This window comes from Martes martes, assembly GCF_963455335.1.
Source record: "Martes martes genome assembly, chromosome: 1".
NCBI classification, from domain to species: Eukaryota; Metazoa; Chordata; class Mammalia; order Carnivora; family Mustelidae; genus Martes; species Martes martes.
Genome location: NC_137888.1, coordinates 195,897,045 through 195,911,194, shown reverse-complemented (window position 1 = coordinate 195,911,194; position 14,150 = coordinate 195,897,045). Strand labels below are relative to the sequence as shown.

Below are 14,150 nucleotides of genomic sequence, written 5' to 3'. Positions count from 1 at the left end.
TCCCTCTGAACGGTTGCAGCATCCAGCCCATGACAGGCACAGGGTAGGGATGTGACTAGGGCAGGTGGGCCCACTGTGGCCCTGCTTCCTCGCCCAGGATGTCGTTGCTCCACGGTGTAACGCACAGGCCCTTGAGCTCTCCAGCTCCCGAGGGCAGGCCTGAAGGGACCCCACCGCTCTCCGGCGGCCAGAGAGCTCCCGCAGCTCTGGCCTCTGCTGGAGGCATCTCCAGAATTCCAAGACTGTCTCCGGAATGCTGAGCCTGTCTGGAGAATGCCAAGGCCAGGGCACAGGTGGAGAGGCCTCGGAGTGGCTGGGCGGAGCAAGGACAGCTGCTGGCATTCTGGCTGGAGCCTGCACACCATGGCCAGCTGTCGCTTCTGTGAGCACCACTGCTGACACCGCCATGTCCTTGCTGCCACCCTCTCCAAGGCCAGCGCCCCCACTAAGTTGAGAGCCACCAAGCCTTACATTTCCATTCCATCAGGAAGGGACAGTGGGCTGCTGGAGCCTCCAAGGTTCAAGGGAACTGGGAATTACACCGGTGTGGACCTGGTGTATCAGACAGAGCCCCGGGCTGGGAGCCACATGTCTTTGTTGGTCACCAGACTCACTGATGACCTTGACAAGTCCCTGCACCTCTCTGGGCCCCTCACTTGGCAAATGGGTGAATGGAAGGAGAGCAGATGGTGTGCCCCTCAGTCCCGGGCAGTCAGTGCCACTAGTGTGAAAAGCAAGTGCCACAGCCCACTGAGCCCCCATAGCACCCCGGCTTCTCTGCAACCAGAGCTGAGAAGGAGCTGGGCTGCCGTGCCAAGCGGCCTCCAGGGCCTAGCAGGGTGCTCTGCTCTCTCCAAGCACAGGACCTCTCAGCTGCCAACTGGCGACCAAAGCCACAGCCCCCAGGAGGCTGTTCACTGTGGATTCCTGGGCCATCACCAAGTCCAAATGCTGAAACTCTGGAGATGGGACCTGGGCGTCAGCAGTCCTAGAAAGGAGCCAGTGAGTCTTGGAACATGGTCATCTCCAACCTGACCTAAGCCCGCTGGCAGAAGATGGTGTAGGGGGACAGGTGGAGTGCAAGCAGGAAATGGACATCAGAGCACCCACAGCCCCATGGGGTATGAAAGCCAGACAGCAGGTATCCAGGGAGCAGAGCTTTAATCGCATTCCCTACGACAGCGCTGGGGGAGGCAGTCAGGGAGGGCCCACCCCCTCCTTGGGAGGGTCGACAACACACCCAAGCTCATATCCTGGGGACCCCAGCCCCTTGCCCCTACCCCAGGGCCTGGCTGGAGTTGGAAGGTGGCACCGGCAGCTCCGGGCGAGGGCTGGTGTCTACTCCACCCCTTTCATGAACTCCAGGAACTCTGTGGAGAGAGGAGCAGGCCCAGGTCAGAGAAGGGGTCTGGCCAGGTGTGGACAGCAGGGACCAGGCACAGCAGCGCCCCCTCACCGTCATAGTCAATGCGGCCATCGTTGTTCTTGTCACCATCCTTCATGAGCTCCTCGATGTCATCTTCCGTGATGGTCTCGCCCGTAGCCTGAAGCATCACCTTCAGCTCGTCCAGGTCTATGTAGCCGTCAGCATTTCTGGGGGGGGGTGCGGCAGGTGGAAAGGGGTGGGAGGGAGGGAGGAAGCGGACCTCAGAGCTCCTGGTGCAGGCTAGAGAAAGGGAAGAGGCAGCCCCACCCATGACCCCAGGAGGCAAGGCGGGGCTGCTGGGAAGAGGGACATCCCATTCTCCCATTGCACAGAATGGGAGACTGAGGCCTTGAGGTCACAAGACTGTCCCCTTTCCCTGCCTCGGCTAGGGTCAGGGTCAGAGGTCCAGGGATGCACACTCACTTGTCAAACATGCGGAAGAGGTCTGACAGCTCCTCCTCAGACTTTCCCTTGCTGTCGTCCTTCATGCACCGGACCATCATGACCAGGAACTCATCGAAGTCCACTGTGCCGCTGCCTGCGAGGGGCGCGGCATGGCCATCAGTGAGGGATGGCTAGAACGCTCTCAACGCTGAGCCCTGGTGTTGTCCTTGCATGTACTCTTATAGCAACCCCATGAGATGAGTGTGGTCGTCATGCCCATTTCACAGATGACATGACTGAGGCTCAGAGAGGCTAACGGGTTCCTTCAAGGGCACAGAGTAATGAGTGGCAGAGCCAGGACTCGGGTCCCAAGCAAGCTGAGGCTGAGGCGGGTCTGGGGCCGCGGGGGCGGCGGGGGGGGACAGTTAGGAGGGCTCACCGTCCTCATCCACCTCGTCAATCATCTCCTGCAGCTCCTCAGGTGTGGGGTTCTGGCCCAGCATCCTCATCACCTTGCCCAGCTCCTTGGTGCTAATGCAGCCATCCTCGGCGCCCAGCACGAAGATGTCAAAGGCTGCCTTGAATTCTGTGTCCAAAGGCAGGGGGAGAAGGAGGGAAGATGGTTGGGGGAGTTACAGGGTGGCCAGGGCTCAGAAGCTGGAACCCCAAAAGGCCAGACCTCTGGGGCTACCTGCCAAATGCTCATTTCCCTCCAAGAGGTCATAGTAAGAGGGACCCCAGCCTCTGGGGTCCTTATGCTCTCCCAGCCCAGCACCACTGTACCCCCACATGTGTTGGAGCACTCACCATTTTTCTGCTCTTCTGTTAGCTGTTCTACCTAGAGAGGAAAGGAGGTCTCAGGACTCAGATTCAGGACTTAGGTGCTGTTAAGGAAATCAACCCATTCCACAGATGGGGAAACTGAAGGCAGGAAGAGGCAGGGCATTCCCAGGTCACAGTCCTCACTCCTCCCTCCCTACCCGCCAAAGCCCTGAGGTGACCCAGCTGGCCTCACTGAGGCCGGGCTTAGGGCCAGGGTGACAGGTGGGTGTCCCCTCCAGGGCCAAGGTGACCCTGAGTAACAATAGTCAGTGACCACTCAAGTGCTCTTTTGCCCCCCCTGCTGAAATCCAAGCTGGGTGGCCTGAGGGACAGCTGTCCCTCAGGTTGGGACAATAAAACCAGTGTGAGGATAGGCAAAGCCATCCACTGTAACCTGACCGGGATGGCCACTGGGCTATTTTTAACGGGGAACAAAGTTAAACCTGGTGATTGTTCTGGGGACTCTGGCATGCAGGGGGTGGGGCAGCGTTATCTGGCCCCCTGGCCTGCTGGTGCCTCAGGAGCCAAAATTAGTTCCCAGCCCCACCAGGCCTTGTATGGGCACAGGGTGGAGGGCTTCCCTCCCCCCAGCTCCATGGACTTCTGAAGGATAGGCAGGGACAGCCCCAGAGCCAGCTGTAGCTCTTCCTGCCTGGGAGTGGAGCTGCACTCCCAGGGCTGAGGGAGGGGTTCCCTTGGGGACAGTTGTCTGGGCCGAATGTCCTTGGCCTCTGGGGCAGGGGGAGGTCAGCAACACCCCCCCGACTCCTGGGAGGGACTACTATCTGAAGCCCCTCAGTGACCCTAGGATGCTGCAGGGAGTTGGGGTGACTACTCTCCAGCACTCACCCCTGGCTAAACCACTGAGCCCCAAGCCTGCTATGCCTGATGGGGGCTGCAGCCCCGGTTCTCTATTCCTTTTCCACTGACTCGCCCCCATACCCAGGGCTTCCCTGCCTACCTCAAATTTCTATGCCCCTTCTCCAGCTCAGGATTCTGGCTCTCCAGCCCCCTCCTCAAGCTCCTGTCCCACCCTCCACAGCATCTGCAGCCTTCCGAAGAACTGGAGGTAGGTGGGGGATTATAAGTGTGAGAAGCAGAGTGTGAGGGGCAGGAATGGGGAGGGGGGACAGGGAGACAGCAGCAGATTAAGAGGGGCAGCTGGGAGGAACAAAGAGATGGAAAGAGTCTGAGAAAGGCAAAGATCCAGAGACCACATACACGAGTGAAGGGAGATGTGACTAGAAGACAGTGACAGAGACTACAGACACTTGGAGACAGGAGCAGACATGATGCTAAAAGCGGGGACTTCCTCCACCCACCTAAAAGCTCCTCTCCGGACCCTGAACCCCTGACTCCTTCCACACCCTGGAACTGGAACGCCCGATCCACCATCCCCTTGAAGGCCTGGGCTGAAAGTTGCACGGGCCCTCTCCTGGGTGCCCCCCTCCACCTTCGTGGGATGACCTCGCCCCCCAACGTGAGTTGAGTGAGCCCCCAGTGGGCCCACCCACCCCAGCCCTACCCAGCCCAGTCCCTCACCGCAGCCTTGTAGATGTCATCCATGCTGGCGGCTCACAGGGCAGGCTGCTGGGGTTGCCAGCCAGTCCTGGGCTTAAATAGCCCTGCCCCACCGCATTCCGGGCCAGCCCAGCCCACCCCTGCATGCAGTATCCTCCACCCCCTCCCCCAGCCCTGGTGATCTCAGGCTGGCCTGAGTCCCTGTGTCCTCTGCCCAGTGCAGGGAGCAGATGAAGGGCTGCAAGGACCACATCTTTCCCCCTCTGTCCTCCATGGTTCCCAGGGGGCTCTCTGGAAAGGTTTCTTGAATGAATGAAAACTCGAGCCAAGGAAAGGACAGGTGCTGCAAAGTAGTGGGCCCCAGGCCAGGCCCTTACACACACAGCAGCTCAGCTCCAATCAAGGAAGTGGGCAATGTTATTTTCACTTTTCAGATGGGGAAACTGAGGCTCCTGGAGGGCTGGTGACTTGCTCAGGGTATGGCTGACTTGGCAGCCCCTGCCTTAAGCTAAACCTGTTGGGGGGGGGGGGTAATGCTGGCCAGCAGTATGCAAGGAGAGGACCTGCCAGAAGCCTCAAATGCCAAGCTCAGAGTATGTTGCTCTGTAACCATTGGAGAAAGAATTCATTGACCCACCTTAGCACAGAGCTATTTGTAACCCTAGCCAGGGGTGTTAGAGCATCCATGCCCAAGATCTCTCATCTCCCCAGGGAGAGCAGTACTAGCTCTGAGTCTGGGTAAGTTGCATTTAGTCAATTAACACACCTACAGATGCCCCATCTGTGCTAGGCTCTTCCCCTCCAGCTCTGTTACTATCTTTCTCTTCTGGGTCCCGGTCTTCCCCTGGGTTAGGACTCCATCTCTGTGTCTGCCCTTCCCTATTCCAGCACTATGGCTTCTGGGTCCAGGGCCAGCCTGTCCCCACCACCTTCTGAGCTCCGGCAGGACAGCGTCTGGGGGGTCTTGCACCCAACGACCAGCACATATCGCTTCCTTCTACCCAAAGGCAGAGCCCCCTCTCGATAACCACCCCTGCCCTGAGTGCTGCGCCTTGCATGTATTAACCCTCCATAATAGAGGAGGTCTCCAAGTCTCGGAGCGGTTGGGAACTGGCGCAGAGTTACTCTGTCCAGCTGGAGCTCTTAAGCACAGCTCACTTCATCTCGTTCAATCCTCTCGTGCCCTACAGGGAGTAAGCCGGAGAGCCAGGCCGGCGATTACTGCCCCTTTTCTGGAGGGGAAACAGAGGCCGGATGGAGCAGTGACTTGCTTCGGGTAGCCCGGGAGGTGCGAGGTCTTCCGTCCTCCCTTCCCTGGCATCGAGTAACAATGCCCAGAAGTTCCCCGGCCCTGTGCCTTAGTTTCTCCGGGGCTGCGGAGAACGCCACAAGCTTCGCTTACAAATTACGCAAGCACACAGGCCTCTGCGACCTGCGCACGCGCGCTGTCGGCGGCTGCTGCCAATTACGCGCGAGGGGCGGGGCGAGGACGAGAGAAGCGGCGGGGCCAAGATGGCCGCGCGGCGCGCGGCGGGGGCGGGGGGCGGGGGGCGGTGGGAGCGAGGGGGCGGTGGGACGCTGACCCCGCCCCCTACTGCTGCCAGTCTGCGCCCGGCGGTGGCGGCTGCAGCAGCGGAGCCTGAAACATGGCGGCGGTGGCGCGCAGCTTCGGGCCCGAGCGAGAGGCCGAGCCGGTCAAGGAGGCGCGCGTTGTGGGCTCAGAGCTCGTGGACACGTATACGGTGTGCAGGGGGCGCGGGCGCCAGAACTAGAGGTGGCGGCTGGAACCCTGAGTCCCAAGTCGGGGGGTACTGGGGGGATCTGGGCCCCGCCATCGGGGAGGAGGGGGTAGCGGGGGCCTCGATTTCGAGGAGGGGAATCTGGGGAACGGGTATGGGTTTCGCAGATCCAGGAACAGGGGCCGGGGGTAGGTCCCAGGGAGGGAGCTTGGGGAAGGGGTACGCTTTCAGAAATGAAGGCTAGCGTTGGGGAAGATCTGGGGATAAAGGGGGTCTGCAGAAGACGGGAGTCTAGATGAGGCGGAGGCCTTTCTAGATTCTCTAGGCCTGGAGGGGCGCCGGCCCGGGAGTACGTGACAGGGGGTCCGGGAGGGGGAGGGGTCTCTGATGGATGATCGGGGAAAGGTTCGGGGTCCTGCAGGCCATGAAGAAGACGGAGGGGGTCCGGGAGGGGGAGGGGTCTCTGATGGATGATCGGGGAAAGGTTCGGGGTCCTGCAGCCCATGAAGACGACGGAGCGGGGCCTTGATCTGGGGGGTGGAGGTTGGGGTCGCGGTTGAGATTTGCTTTAAAAATGAGGGGCGATCTGGAGCCCCAAGGCTTTGGGAGTCCGGCAGAGACCAGAATGGGGGAGGAATGGAGCCGTGACACGGGGAAACTGAGGTGGTCGCTCTGGGCTGAAAGTGTAAGACCCAGGAACCTCAGGGGTCTTCATGGCTTTGGGCGGAGGGAGCCTGTTGGGGCAACAAGCCGCCCACACACTTCAAGGCTGTGGGGGAGGTGGAGAACAGAAAAGGGGGGGGAGTTCCAGACTGATGGAGTTGGGAGGCTTTTCTGGATCTGGATGGAGTTGGTCGCCAGGCTTTTGGGTCTGGCTGGGACTAGCCTTGGGGTGGGGGCGTATTGAGCATCTCCCAGCCTCCTGTTCTTTGTTCCCTGAGGGTGGGGAGTGGGGGGATGCTTTGGCCCTGCCTTCATCCCACCCCTTTGGCCCTCATCCTAACCCTCCTCCTGAGGGTCATTTCTCTAGCTCTTTTTCCTTTTCTGGGCGGCAGGAGGGGGAGGGAAGCTGCCAGGCTGGGAAGGGGCTGGGGGCGGATCCTGGAGCAACAGGCCGGCCCTGGAGAAATGGCTGCTCTTCCTTGGAGGTTTCAGCTGATTTGATGATTTCTCCTCCCCCTTCCCTGCATGCTGCAGAGAGGGGCGGGACACTGGGACGGGGTGGGAGGGGGGGGCCCCGCTTACCAGGTGAACCTTGAGGTTTCTGAGCTGATGGCTAGCAGGCCATCGCCCATGAGCAGCATTCAGTGAGGACGTCATCTCCAAAAAGCTCTCCCTATTTCGGAGAGCTGAGCCCCGCCTGCATGGGTATGGGGGACATGGTGATCCAGGCTGACCTGATGGTTTGTCTCCAAGTGTGCTGATTATTATTATATTATTAAGACACCTTTTGTTGAACACTTGCTGTATGTCAGACCTTGTACAAGGCATTTTGCTTGAATTACTTTATTCAGTTACTAATCCTATCAGATTTTTAAGATGTAGAAACTGAGGCTCAGAGAGAATTTAGGCTCCCAGTCACTTATATAAGCCAGCCAAGAAATAGCAGAATCAAATTTTAAGCTCTGGTCTTCCTTGACTCCAAGGCCCATTCCCTTAACCCTGCTAAGCGTTCTGCTGGTCCTGATGGTTCATCACTGCCCTGCCCCCCACCCTCTCGTCAGCTTCTTAGCGCTCTGACGCCTGGCTCAGCAGCAGAAATCCTAGCCAGGAACCAGCTGAAAGCGTTGTGAAGGGACTTGCTTCTAGGATATAGTCAGGGCACCTAGAGAAATAATAACAGCAGAAAAGCTAGTCCTGCCAGACCCCACCCTGTTCTGCCGATTTTGGAGTGGGTGGCCTGGCCTGCAGGTCACGCTGGAGGCTGGAAGTAAAAAACTAAAGAGATGGCTTGATAAGATGGTCACCTTTTTTGTTCCTCGCTGTTGGATAGACCCCCCGGATTGCTCCCAGGTGCCTGCCAGCTGGTGCTAGGATCATGGAGGAAGCTGTGAGGGGTCCTGCTGTTTATCAAGGGTCAGCTGCAGAGGCTAGCTGGCAAGGGCAGCCTGACTTTGGCCTGGGGGTTCTGGGTGGTCTGCCGCCATTGCTGAGGGGAGGACGGGGGCTTTCCTTGTGTCTGGCTGGGCGAGGACTTGTCGGTTTCCCCTTGTAGGTTTATATCATCCAGGTCACTGACGGCAGCCACGAATGGACAGTCAAGCACCGCTACAGCGATTTCTACGATCTGCACGAAAAGGTAACTCTTGAGAACTGGGAGTCTGTGTCTCAGGCCTTGGGGGGCCTTTAGGCCACATTTCCGTTTTGGCACTCGTTAAATTGAGGGCCGAACTGGCTCCATGTCTGTAAGGGTCAGTTTCCCAGGGCGGGAACGGATTTAAACTTGTTCACCTGACTACAGCTACTTCAGAGCTCCTGCTTTAATATCTGGCTGTGATTCCATTTCTTTCTTTGGTTTTGGAGAGAACCGCCTTTCTCTGGGTCCTTTGCAGCATGAGTGCTTTAAAACCAGGTCGCTGCCCTGATAGGTGTTCATTCTGGTTTGGAAAAGATGGGGGTTTTGAGGAGCCTGGAGGTATTTTCTGTCTCTGCAGGCTCCAGATGGAGCTCCTCGTCTACATTTGTCTTGGTATGTCTAATACTAATTGAATCTGATGAGGCCAAATTCCAGATATCCAGGTTGAATCACTGATTCTGATACCACTGCCAGAAGGGGCTGTGGGAGTTATGTCAAGCACCTGTCCTCAGGCAGCTTGTCTCGGATCCTGCACTGTCACAGACCCTCTGGGGCTGTGGTTGACCATGCTTCTCTTTTCTTACAGCTGGTTGCAGAAAAGAAAATTGATAAAAATCTGCTTCCGCCTAAAAAGATCATTGGGAAAAACTCGAGAAGCTTGGTGGAAAAAAGGGAGAAGGATCTGGAGGTCTACCTGCAGACACTCCTGGCCACCTTCCCTGGAGTGGCCCCCAGCGTGCTAGCCCACTTCTTACATTTTCATCTCTACGTAAGTTCCTCTCTGGGTCTCTCCTGCCAGCCCACAACCACCAGGCTCGAGGCAGCAAACCAGCGTGAGCCTCAGCTTTCAGGGGAGGCGGGCTGGAGTTGGACCCCGAGGTTAGAAGATGGGGAACATCACTCTGGTGGCATGTGGGCAGAAACACTTTTATTGACAGATTTGCTTTGTATTAGACCATGGCCACAGAGAGGTTTTCCTTTACCACATGGCATTTTGTGTATGGAAACAGCCGGTGGGTATTTAAGTTAGTTTACCAAATGGACGGGGGTAGAGTAGAAACAGCTGTCAGAGCTGGTGTAGAGGAGGACAGTTTCATTGTTGGTTCACAGCTCGGGACCAAGGAATGAGCCTGTGTTGGCAAAATATGGCCATCAGAGGGCATCTTCAGGGTCCGAGCTGCTGAGGGTGGGTAGATAGACTCCACTGGGAGTGTGTTCCGGAGCAGCTCCGGATGGCTGGACAACTTTCATGGGCTGCTGGTAACAGGATGAGTTGTCACACTTCGTCGAGGGAAGTTCGGCCGTGTGAAACCCAAACGTTGAAAACAGCTAACAGTTCCACTTCTGAGAATTTATTCTAGGGGGAAAGCAATCAGGCAAGTGTGAATAGGATATAGGTACATTCCAGCATAGGAGCGAAATACTGAAGACAATCAGAAGTCCAATAGGAGAGGTGCCTGGGTGGCGCATTCGGTTGGGCAGCCCACTCTTAGTTTCAGCTCAGGTTAGTGATCTCAGGCTTGTGGGATCGAGCCCCTCATCAGGCTCTCTGCTCAGTGGGGAGCCTGCTTGGGATTCTCCCTCCCTCTCCCTCTTTGTTCCTCCCACCTCTCAGGCCCTGCTTTCTCTCTCTCTCTCTCTCTCTCTGTCTCTCTGTCTGTCTTTCTCTCATATAAAAAATGTTTTAAAAAAGTCCAGTAGGAGGCGTTTTTCAAAAAAATCAAGGGGTACCACCCTGTAACCAGATATTCTGCTAGAAAATGATGGTGCAGGGGCACCTGGGTGGCTCAGTGGGTTAAAGCCTATGCCTTCGGTTCAGGTCATGGTCCCAGGGTCCTGGGATCGAGCCCCACTTCAGGCTCTCTGCTCAGTGGGGAGCCTGCTTCCCCCCCCCCCACACACACACCCCTGTCTGCCTCTCTGCCTACTTGTGATCTCTGTCAAGTAAATAAATAAAATCTTTAAAAAAAAAAAGAAAGAAAATGATGGTGCAGCTGTGGATTTGTTGACACAGGAAAATAAGTATGTTACTACAGGAAATAAGGGTGCCATAAAATGGATATGTAGGATACAGTCCTCTTTATATGAAAAGAAATTAACATGAGTATATTTGCCTAGGAAAATTCTGAAAGATCATACAGCACAGGACTAGGAGTAGTTAATCTCTGGGTGATAGATTTTTGGATAATTGACATGTTTTCTTTTTATGTGGTGAAGATACGAAGGAATCCTCTCCATTTTTCAGGCTCACCTTTCAGGAAGGGACCTGTGGGTTGTGGTCTTAAAAGCTCAGATGCGTTTACAACACAACTTCCTTGAAGTGCTTTCAGAGAAGACAGATGAACCTTTTTTGGAGTGCTAGACAGAGCCAGGAAATTTGGTGACGATGCTAGTGTTGGGTCACTAAGCTTGGAGGGGCTGTGGAAATGGGTGGCATTTACAGATGGGCTGTATCTATATATGTGCTTTGGATTTTATTCAGCGCATACCAACAACTGTGTCGATGGCAGTTTCCTGTTGTAGACAGTTTTTTTCACATTTACTTTCCTTATGTGAGGAAAAATTTCCATTTCTTACGAGAGCGTTTCAGATGCTTTACCGGTTAGTATTTTAGGAAATGCTGTTCTTTAAAAAAGCTTTGGTTAGCCATTTAAGGATAAAACTTGATAAGCAGCCCTTTGAAAGTGCACTTCGTGGCTTAAGACCTGGGTCTTCAAGGAGCGTGTTTGCCCCGCCCCCAACATGGAAGGGCCTGGACTGCTCATTGGAGAGCCGTTTGCCTGAGGTGGTGTGCCGGCCCACATCTCTGAGGTTCTGTGTTGAGGCATATTTTACTGCTTGGAGCGGTTTGGGCATACTGAAATTACTGTTATCAGAAGAGCCCCTGGGTTATATAAATCCAAGGATTTTTGAGAACTACCTGACCCATCGTGAAGTTAAATCACGGTTTCTCAGCTGCAGCACAGTTGACTGTTAGGGGTGGATAATTGTCGCGAGGACTGTCCCATGCACTGTTGAGCAGCATCTCTGGCCTCTAGGTGCTGATAGCCACCCCAGGTTGTGACAGCCAGAATGGCCACACACATTGCCAAATATCCCTCCGAGGGGCAAAATCTCACCTGAGAACCACTAGACCTTCAAATGAGTTTGAACAACTGGGGCCTGAAAGATTCGTCAGCCTTTTCTATAGGCTGGGGGTTCTTAGGGAATATTTCTGCCAGCCTTTGTCGCATCAGTGTCCTCTCTGAAATTATTCTCAACATGTTCCACTTCTTATGGGGCTGACAGGGTGGATGCAGGGAACCCTGGTTGTCAGGAGTGTGGGTTTTTTCTTTATTAAAATATAGTTTACATATCATAAAATTCACTTTTTTTAAAAAGTAGGTTGCCTTTTTTTTCTTTAAAATATTTTACTTATTTGTCACAGAGAGAGAGAGAGAGAAAGAGCACAAGCAGGGGGAACAGCAGAAGGAGAGGGAGAAGCAGGCTCTCTGATAAGCAGGGAGCCCAACCTGGAGCTCAATGCCAGGACCCTGGGATCATGACCTGAGCCAAAGGCAGATGCTTAACTGAGTAAGCCACCCAGGAGTCCCAAAATTCACTCTTAAACAATATCCAGTTCCTGGGGCACCCGGGTTGTTCAGTTGGTTAAGCAGCTCTCGATTTCGTGATCTTAGGGTCCTAAGATCCAACTCAGTGGGGACTCTGCTTCTCTCTCTCTGCCTCTCCCGCTGCCTCTCCCCCCATTTGCACGTATACTCTCTCTCTCAAATAAATAAATCTCAAAAAAGCCCCAAAACATTTAAAGTACACAATTCCCTGCTTTTAGTATATTCACAGAGTTGTGCAGCTATTACCACTAATTCCAGAACATTCATCACTCTGAAGAGGAACCTTGTGCCCATCAGCAATCACTAATGTACATTCTGTCCCCACAGATTTGCCTGTTCTGGACATTTCATAAAAATGGAATCATACAAATGTGGCCTTTGTGATGGGCTGTTTTCACTTAGCATGATGCTTTCAAGGTCCATTTGTACTGTACTTTGGTCCTTTTTGCCTGAGTCATATTCCGCCAATTACGACATTATCCATCAGTTGATGGATGTTTGGGTGGTTTCCACTTTTTGGCTAGTACGGACAATGCTGCTGTGGACATTCTTATGTAAGGTTTTGTGTGGACATAGGTTTTCCTTTCTGTTGGGTATGCCTAAAGAGTGGCATTGCTGGGTCATATGGTAACTTTAGCTTTTTGAAGAACTACCAAATTTTTTTTCCATAATGGCAGCACCGTTTTACATTCCCATCAGCAGTGCACAGGTTCTCTTCTCCCCACATCCTTGTCAGACTTGTTACTGCCCGCTTTTTTAATAATCATCCTGGTGGGCATGACGTGGTATCGAGTGATACCCATTTCCCTAATGAGGCTGAGCTTCTTCTCATATGCTTATTCATCATTTGCATATCTTCATCAGAGACAGGTACTCAGATGTCCTCGGCACTTTAAAAAATTAGGTTACTTGTGTTTTTGTGGTTGAGTTACAGTTTTTAAAAAAATTTTTTTTAATTTAATTTTATTTTTTTTAAAGATTTTATTTATTTGACAGAGAGGGAGAGACGGCGAGAGATGGAACACAAGCAGGGGTAGTGAGAGAGGGAGAAGTAGGCTTCCTGCCAAGCAGGGAGCCCGATATGCGGCTCGATCCCAGCAACCCAGGGTCATGATCTGAGCCAAAGGCAGATGCCTAACGACTGAGCCACCCAAATGCCCCGAGTTACAGTTTTTGTTTTGTTTTTTTAATATATATTTTATTTATTTATTTGACAGACAGAGATCACAAGTAGGCAGAGAGGCAGGCAGAGAGAGAGGGAAGCAGGCTCCCTGCTGAGCAGAGAGCCCAATGTGGGGCTCAATCCCAGGACCCTGAGATCATGACTTGAGCTGAAGACAGAGGCATAACCCACTGAGCCACCCAGGCACTCTAGTTTTTTTTTTATTTTTAATATATTCTGGACATTAGGCTCTTACCAGAAATGTGATATGCAAATACTTTCTTTCATTGTGTGAATTATCTTTTCATTTTCTTGATAGTGTCCTTTGAAATTCAAAAGTTTGAGATTTTGATGAACTTAGGTTCATCCATTTTTCTTTTCCTTTGGTCACTTGTGTTTTGGATGTTCTTAGAAACCACTGCCTAGTCCAAGGTTACAGAAATCTACAACTTGGTTTTCTTCTAGTTTTATAGCTTTAGGACATATTTAGGTCTTTCATCCATGTTGAGTTAGTTTTTATTCATGGTGTGAGGTAAGGGTTCCAACATCATTTTTTTGCAGTGTGGGTTTTGGTGGCAAGGAAAGAAAGCAGCCCTTCTCTCCGTGGCCAACTCTGAGATGGGGCATGTAGGGGCCAGGGCAGCCCTTTGTTGCTGTGAGAGGGCACACCTCGGCACTGGGGCTGTTGCTGGGTTCTTTGTCTCTAGACAGCTGTGACTCAGCACTGCTGGAGGTCTCTGTGACTGACCTCATCCCAGCACCCCATGAGCAGAGGTTTTCAAATTCAAAGAAATGGATCCCACAAAGGATTTCTAGCATACCATTTTGAGGCAGGATGTCAACCAGTGGCTCAGGAGGCAGGCTGTTTCCTGACCCTTTAAGCCTTTTTTTTTTTTTTTTTTTTTAAGAAAGTGCACAAGAGGCAGAGGGAGGGGGAGAGAGAGAATCTTAAGCAGGCTCCACGCTCAGCACGGAGTTTGATGTGACCTCAGTCTCCTGGCCCCACAACCATAATGTGAGCGGAAATCAAGAGCTGAATGCTTAACCGACTGAGTTACCCAGGTGCCCTAAACTGTTACCATCTTAACCTCAGCCTTACCATCCACCTCTGTCCTTTGTCTAAGCCGCAAAGTACTGAGGCTGTAAGGGCTGACAGATTTCCCTGCAGCTTATGGCCTTGGAGCGCTCC

The 14,150-nt window shown here is 53.6% G+C and overlaps 2 protein-coding genes across 3 annotated transcripts in view; one reads left to right on the top strand and one right to left on the bottom strand.

Annotated features, from left to right (window-relative positions):
- Positions 1-1,103: 1,103 nt before the first annotated feature.
- Positions 1,104-4,273, bottom strand: TNNC1 (troponin C1, slow skeletal and cardiac type). The gene is made up of 6 exons (XM_080799756.1): positions 4,175-4,273; positions 2,618-2,648; positions 2,250-2,396; positions 1,850-1,964; positions 1,457-1,593; positions 1,104-1,370 (listed from the first exon to the last, which is right to left on the bottom strand). The coding sequence occupies exons 1-6, from the start codon at positions 4,196-4,198 to the stop codon at positions 1,339-1,341; spliced, it is 486 nt and encodes a 161-aa protein (XP_080655882.1). The 5' UTR covers positions 4,199-4,273; the 3' UTR covers positions 1,104-1,338.
- Positions 4,274-5,765: 1,492 nt separating this feature from the next.
- Positions 5,766-14,150, top strand: part of NISCH (nischarin) — a 33,040-nt gene continuing 24,655 nt past the window's right edge. For both annotated transcript variants that reach the window (XM_080799740.1, XM_080799741.1), the window contains exons 1-3: positions 5,766-5,895; positions 8,108-8,191; positions 8,775-8,957. In XM_080799740.1, the coding sequence (XP_080655866.1) occupies positions 5,800-5,895; positions 8,108-8,191; positions 8,775-8,957 (363 nt within the window). In that variant the 5' untranslated portion in view covers positions 5,766-5,799. The remainder of the gene's footprint in view (positions 5,896-8,107; positions 8,192-8,774; positions 8,958-14,150) is intronic.